Source organism: Corylus avellana, chromosome 8 (genome assembly GCF_965113065.1).
Source record: "Corylus avellana chromosome 8, dhCorAvel1.hap1.2, whole genome shotgun sequence".
NCBI classification, from domain to species: domain Eukaryota; kingdom Viridiplantae; phylum Streptophyta; class Magnoliopsida; order Fagales; family Betulaceae; genus Corylus; species Corylus avellana.
In genome coordinates, this window is record NC_142497.1 from 17,216,372 (window position 1) to 17,223,842 (window position 7,471).

General features: G+C 36.5%; 1 protein-coding gene across 1 annotated transcript; it reads left to right on the forward strand.

The window, feature by feature from the left end:
* The first annotated feature begins 833 nt into the window (after positions 1–833).
* On the forward strand, positions 834–2,497 carry LOC132181861 (uncharacterized). The gene is made up of 3 exons (XM_088518796.1): positions 834–1,120; positions 1,238–1,825; positions 2,017–2,497. Exons 1-3 carry the CDS (start codon positions 834–836, stop codon positions 2,495–2,497), a joined length of 1,356 nt encoding a protein of 451 aa, XP_088374922.1.
* The last annotated feature ends 4,974 nt before the right edge of the window (positions 2,498–7,471 follow it).

Consider the following 7,471-nt stretch of genomic DNA (forward strand, 5'->3'; position numbering starts at 1 on the left):
CTTATAATATTCAATTGGTAGCTAAGAGTGGAGTTGAGTCACATGACTATGGTCCATAGATGAGAATGAGATGCCAAAAGTATGTGATATGTGATCAGGTTTTAACAATTTTTTTTTTTTTTTGATAAATAGGTTTTGACAAATTTAGGTCGCATTGTGGTAAGGCACAACCAGTTTTGGGAAGGCAAGAACGAGGTATCACGCTGAAAGGTACTTTTTTTTTTGGACCCTAGAGATTATGATTAGTTTATTTTGCTAGTAGTTTGTACTATATTTATGATGCCATGAGATTTCGAATCGAATGAGTATTTTGATATAGAAAAATTATACAATTTTTTTTATTTTAGTTTTCATTGTTAGATTTTGTGGGTTAATTTGATAGGATTGAATTTATTAATTTATTTGGCATTCCTTCACTTGTTAGTGATAATAAGAAATATAATGAAATTCTAAACAAAAATCTTATACTTTTAGATATTTTTCAGGTTAATTCTTGATCCATAATTTTTCTTAAAGTTAAGAGAAATATGGGAAAGCTAAAAACACTTGATTCATTCTTTAAGAAAAAAGATGCGAGTCAATCAGAAGTTAGTACTTGTACACATTTAGAGAGACCTTTAGCAACGGATCTCGAGGCTTTAGTGACTAATGAGCGTCCCTCCAAACGTCCAAGAATTCAACCTGAAGAAATGAATGCTACCTTTTTGGAATGTGATCCAGGATTATGTCCGCAAATATGAGAATTCCCTGTTAACTTACAAGATGACATTCGACGTGCTTATATTAGAGCCAAACCATGTCAACCCAAGCTTTCGGAATATCCATATTCAGGAATGGGTAATAATCGTCGCCGATTTCAAGCCTCTTGGTTTGAGACATACTCAACTTGGTTGGAGTACTCAAAATCAAAGGATGCTATATTTTGTCTTCCATGCTATGTTTTTGCTAAGAAACCAACAGGTCGTCCAGGATCAGATGCATTTACAGGGAAAGGTTTTAACAATTGGAAAAAGGCAAGCGATGGGATGAATAGTTCTTTAATGAGACATGTGGGGAAAGATCCAAATTCACCACATAATATTGCCGTGAAATGTTGTGAGGATCTAATGAATCAATCAGGGCATATTGACAAGATAGTTGAAAAGCAAACATTACAAGAAACAAAGAATAATTAGTTGCGGCTCAAAACCTCTATAGATAGTGTTAAATGGCTTACATTCCAAGCATGTCCCTTTAGAGGTCACGATGAAAGTTCTGGCTCGAAAAATCTAGGTAACTTCATTGAATTGGTAAAGCTCCTAGCAAGCTATAATGACGATGTTGCTGGACTTGTCTTGGAAAATGCTCCAAAAAATGCCAAATATACATCACCCAAAATTCAAAAGGAAATCCTACATATCATTGCAAATAAAGTGCGGGATGCGATTAGAAAAGAAATTGGGGATGCCAAATTTTGCATTCTCGTTGATGAAGCTCGGGATGAATCAAAAAGGGAGCAAATGGCTATTATTTTGAGGTTTGTTGATAAAGATGGTTTTATTAGGGAGCGATTCTTTCATATTGTGCATGTTAAAGATACTTCTGCATCAACTTTGAAAAAAGAGATATGTGCTGTTCTTTCTCGTTACAATCTCCAAATTGAAAATATTCGAGGCCAAGGATATGATGGAGCTAGTAATATGCGTGGTGAATGGAATGGGTTACAAGCTTTATTTGTTAGGGATTGTCCCTATGCATATTATGTGCATTGCATGGTTCATAAACTACAATTAGCTTTAGTTGCAGCATCTAGAGAAGCCAAGCACATTCATCAATTCTTTATCCAGTTGGCTTCAATTATTAATATTGTTGGGGTTCTTCTAAACGTCATGATGACTTGCAATCTATTCATGCTATTGAAATTGAAAATTTGGTTGCTTCTAATGCAATTGAGACTGGAAGGGGGATAAACCAAATTGGCACTTTGCAACGACCTGGAGATACTTGATGCTCATCTCATTATCAATCTGTTTGTAGCATGATAAGAATGTATGGTGCAACTTGTTCAGTTATCAACAAGATCTCAAATGAAGGAGCTAATTATTCTCAACGTGGTGGTGCTGAAGCGGCTTACATGATATTAACATCATTTGAATTTATTTTGATATTGCATTTGATGAAAGAAATTATGGGACTCACAAATATGCTTTGCCAATCTTTGCAACAAAAGTCACTAGACATTTTAAATGCCATGAGTCAAGTTTCAACTACACAATCACTCATTCAAAAGATGAGAGATGATGGGTGGGAGCCTTTGCTTACTACTGTTAAATCATTTTGTGAAGAAAATGATATTGATATTCCTGATATGAATGCTCATTACATTAGAGCTCGAGGTAGATCTTGTCGTCAAGATGAAGGGTCTCCAACAACAATGGAGCATCATTTTAGAGTTGATATATTTACTGCTGCAATAGATTTCCAGTTACAAGAATTGAAAAATAGATTTAATGAGTAAGCTGTGGAACTCCTCATTCTTAGCGTTGCTTTAAGCCCTAAAGATGCATACAAATCATTTAAGATTGATGATATATATAAGTTAGCTGAGAAGTTTTATCCTCGAGATTTCACCGAACAAGAAAAAATTTGTTTGAAATTTCAGTTGCAGCATTATATGCTTGATGTGCCAAAGCATCAAGATTTTCAGAATATGTCTACATTATCTGAGTTATGCAGAGGATTGGCAGTTTCAGAAAAATCAAAGATCTATCCTTTGATTGACAGATTGATTCGCCTAGTGTTGACTCTCCCTGTTTCTACTGCGACTACAGAATGAGCTTTTTCTGCCATGAAACTTGTGAAGACTAAATTGCGTACTAGAATAGAAGATGAGTTTCTTGCAGACCATTTGGTAGTTTATATTGAGAAAGAAATTGCTAAGAATTTCACTTCAGAGATGATAATGGATGAATTTTATTCCATTAGCGATCGTCGTCGAGCATAATTTGAAGGAGAAACTATGTTCTTTTTTTTTTATCTTTTTTGTACATGTCTATAGTAAAAGAAAGTTCTCTTGATCTTTTCTCTGATGATTCTATAGACATGTAACTTTTGTAATGTCGTACAATTTAATATGAAATTAAATTTAAGAGTTCTCAGTTTTTATTTAGCATAAATACACACCTATAAAGAAAAACTATATATATCTATATATTTATGTATTCTATAAGTCCGTCCCCCCAATCCTAAAATCCTAGTTCCGCCCCTAGTTAATCCTATCCATCGGGTTTTGGGTTTTGCAGGTCGGGTTGAACGGGGCGGGTACTGCTGGTTGGGCAGGGCAGGTGTTACAGTCACACAGATCGAAAATTAGACCAAAAATCCAACCCAACATAATCAAACCAAAAACGATATCTATTTACCTGAGGCTGAGGGGTGAGAGACAACTTGATTCGGTCACGAAGGTTACTGTGAGTCTGTGAGAGTCGAGAGGGATAGAAAGAGAAAGAGTGTTAGTTCACTTCCGAGAGAAACACTTCATTTTTTTCCATTAAAAAAAATGCTAAACTCATTTTTATTTTATATTACATCAATCAGTTTATTCTTCTCAAAACTCTTTACCAAACAAGCTCATCTGCCACAAGTTTTGTGGTTTTCCATAAAATCTTGTCACGAGTGACAATAAATGAAGGAAGTACTATTTACTGTGTCCCCTTTGTGTTTGTAGACTCCCATATATTCTTTTTGTTTATGTGTTTTAAGGAGTAACAACATTAAAAACATAGAAATGGGCAGGGGTTACCTTGGGAAAAATGGCAAGAACACAAGCTTTCCTCCTTTCTCTCTCAAAACTCACAAAGCACTCATATAGGGTGGTTACAGAGAGCCTGGGGCGGAATGATGGTTTCAAAGAGTGGTAGGGGAGTGGTATTTATAGGCCAGAAAAGTCGTGGGCGCTACCAATTACTCTAAAAAGTAGCGGATGTCTGGTACTGTTGGGGCATACCTCCAGTACTATTACACATTGGGTAAAAGGGTTCAGCACATTTTGGGTATTATCCAGGGGTTAACCCAAAAGTAGCGTACGTCCGGTGGTCTCCAGGTGTATGTCCGCACTAAAAACAAGAGCGTACGTCCACGTGGTCCCCATGCATATGTCCGCGTGGTCCCCCATGTGTACTATTGTCAGGTGTATGTCCGCGTGATCCCCCGACGTACGTCCGGTACTAAAGACAAGAGCGTACATCCGGCAACTATATCGTAGGTCCGGATAGAAAAGGGTTAAGCTTGGGTTTATACTTCAAACGTTTTAGGAGCTTTCTAGGCTATAAGTATGGGCTTAGCTTTGTTGTTATAAAACCGGGTTTTTCATAAATTCTTTAACCGTTCTTTGTAGAAAATCTTTTAATAAAAACAATAATTTTTATTGGGGTATTACACTCTCTCTTCCTTATAAGAATTTCGTCCTCGAAATTTGGTTTTAATAATAAACAAGATCCTCCTGGTAGAAAGGGTTTTCAAAAACAATTAAAAGAAAATGGTTGAAAAGAAACATATGGTTTTGAAAGGACCGGTAAGATTTAGGCATGCATAATTAATTCCAAGGAAAGAAAGAAAAGAAAAGAAACAATTGCATACATACAAAATTACCACCACCAAGCAACACATGCACGAACAACTAACCAAGCAAAAGTCTATAGAAATCATGCTATGAGGTCGTTTGGGATCCGCTGATCTTGACTTGGGGTGCCTTGCGTACTAGGGCTCCCTCTTCCTAGGTTGATGCTTGGGCTCTGAATGCCGTAATCTCTCATGTCGAGCAGGGGTTCCATTCAAGTGACTGTGAATTTGTGGGAGTGACCCTAGAATGTCGTTGATATTTTCCCCAGCTCCGAGGTAAGGCTTCCTATGGATTGCTGAAGTCCACTGAGCGTGCTATAGATGCACTCGAGATCAGAGTCGCTTGTTGGTGTGGACGAGGACGCTCCATTAGCTGCGCGTCCCTCTTAGTGCAGCTCTCGGTGTTTGTGGCACTCGTAGTCGATGGTACTCCTAGTCAGAAGGGCGTAAAGGTAGAGAACCCTATCCTACATGACAGTTGTGAGATTCTTGACCGAAAGAACACAGCTAATCATCAAGTGGTAAACAAGTGTTTTTGTCGGAGTACATCTCTAGACTTAGTAAGAACAACAAGTTTCCTAGCTTGTCTCCATCCTGACCATCTTCACGAAATACATCTCCTCATTGACCCTTCGGTAGACTTTTTTGCAGTTGAAGGATGTGTATGGTGTGGTTTGAAATCAATAATGAAAAGCCCTAAGTGGTGGAAAGCTTCAAGCTTTTTAGGAACTCCATTTGGTACAACAATGGTGAAACATGGAAGAAAGCTTCACAACCATCAAGAGGAGGAAAGCAACGATGGCTTCCAACCCAATCCCTCTTGGATCAACAATGAGAATTAATTAGCCTTCTCTAGAGACTATCCCTTTGAATTTTCGTGCTTGGAGGTTCAACCTTCCCTAATGAGCATCATTTTCTCTATATACAAAGAGAAATGACAAACTTGTCATAAAACTGAAAAGTCATTTGGAGAACCAAACCAATCAGGGTATCTTGGCTATAACTTTTTCATCCAAGCTCCAAATGATGCAAACTCTCAGGAACATTCTTTCCCTGATCTACAACTTTGTCTCTAATGAGCTTCTTCAAATTCAGACGTTTGTTAGGTAAAAATAGCTTTAAACTTTCTACCAAAACTAGCTGCGTCCTAACGGGAATTTGATAGTAACTTACTGTTTTTCCGTTAGGAGTTGCATCATGATGCCCAAGTGACAGGAAAAACATTTTTCAAGTGATCCAATCACTTCCAAGTGATGCCTAATGGATGTCCAGGTGATGTTCGGGTACCAGAACATTACAGAACACTTCTATAAACACATCCAATGCTTTTCCAAGAGTAATGGGAAGATAAATCATGGAAGCAAATCACATAGTCCCGTCATGAGCCCTTTCTGACGTGCCATCTAACGAGAAGGCAAGGAGCTATCCTTAAGCCCCATCACATACCTGTTTTGATGCCCCATCCAACGAGAAAGACAAAGAACTCTATCAAACGTCTTATCTTCACCCTGATACTTGGGAAAAAATGAGAATTTACAAACAAATGTTTTGATCATTAAATAAGGCCAAACTAAACCTAACAATCTCCCCATTTGGCCATTTAATGACAAAACCCAAAACACCTCCAATTTTTACCCTCACACAAGGGAAATGAATGAGAAAATACAAACACATATTTTGATAATTGAATAGGGTCAAATACAATCTAACAAAAAGAATGACCATTTCATCGGAATATCCATTCCATTCCATTCTAAGGGTTTATTTCGCAAACCAAACGGAGCCTTAATGTTTGGACTTGTTTTAATTCTTTTAAGCCCTAATGTTTTGAAAATATATTGATTTCACATTAATTTTGCCTTTTTGCCCAAGTGAATGAATAAATTGTGAAGAAAAAACCATAAAAAATGCAAACATAACACATACCTAATAAACAACGATGTCATTTTGGTGAATTTATTAAAATAATATATTTTATATTTTATATTTTATATATTATATATTATATATAAAGGTATGCGGATGTGGTTAATAACTGCATTCGCATACCCTAAAACCTTTATCCGTATATGTGGATAGCGGTTTTTGATAACCGCATCCACATGTACATAGCAGATACATGCTGTTAATATCTGCCTGCATGTACACCCTAGCCAAAGTAGAGGTTAAAATTTAGACATGCATATAAATGGTAAGCTACATGCATTATCACCGGAAAACATCATCCCGCTATCATGGTATCTTTGTTGGAAGTAAAGGTTAATATTTAGACATGTATACAAATGAAGTCGTGTAAAATAAACTATTGAACATGTACACAAATGAAGACATGTATACAAGAGAAGCTTACATTTTTTTTGCAATTGATCGAACTATTTTTTTCACAGCATGTTGCAATGGCATATATTAACAACGAATTTAGCTTCGTAAACTAAAAGAATAATTGAAAATTCTCTTGTGCAAAAATAAAGAGTGAATAAACAAATAATTAGAGTTAATTCTCCAATATGACAATCTCTACTGTTTATTTGTACAATAAAATTTTTAATAAATTTTTGGATTTAACTTAGGTGCTGTAAAAAAACACTATAACATATATATTATAGTTTTTTAAACGGTTCAAATTTAATTATAATTTTTCATAAAAAAAAAGGAAAAGAAAATTACCGCTTTCAACAACTATATATATATATAGAAAAACAAAAATTGAGAGAGGACCCGAGCTCTCTATTCATCTTTTGAACGTCCAGTTGAGCGCAGCCCATGGGCCATTAGTTGTACTAGCTGGGCCGGGTACAACTGGGCCGCGTCGGAGCAGCCCATCTAAAGTATTTCTTCAGCGAAGGGAAAGGAAACTCAGGAACTCGGTACT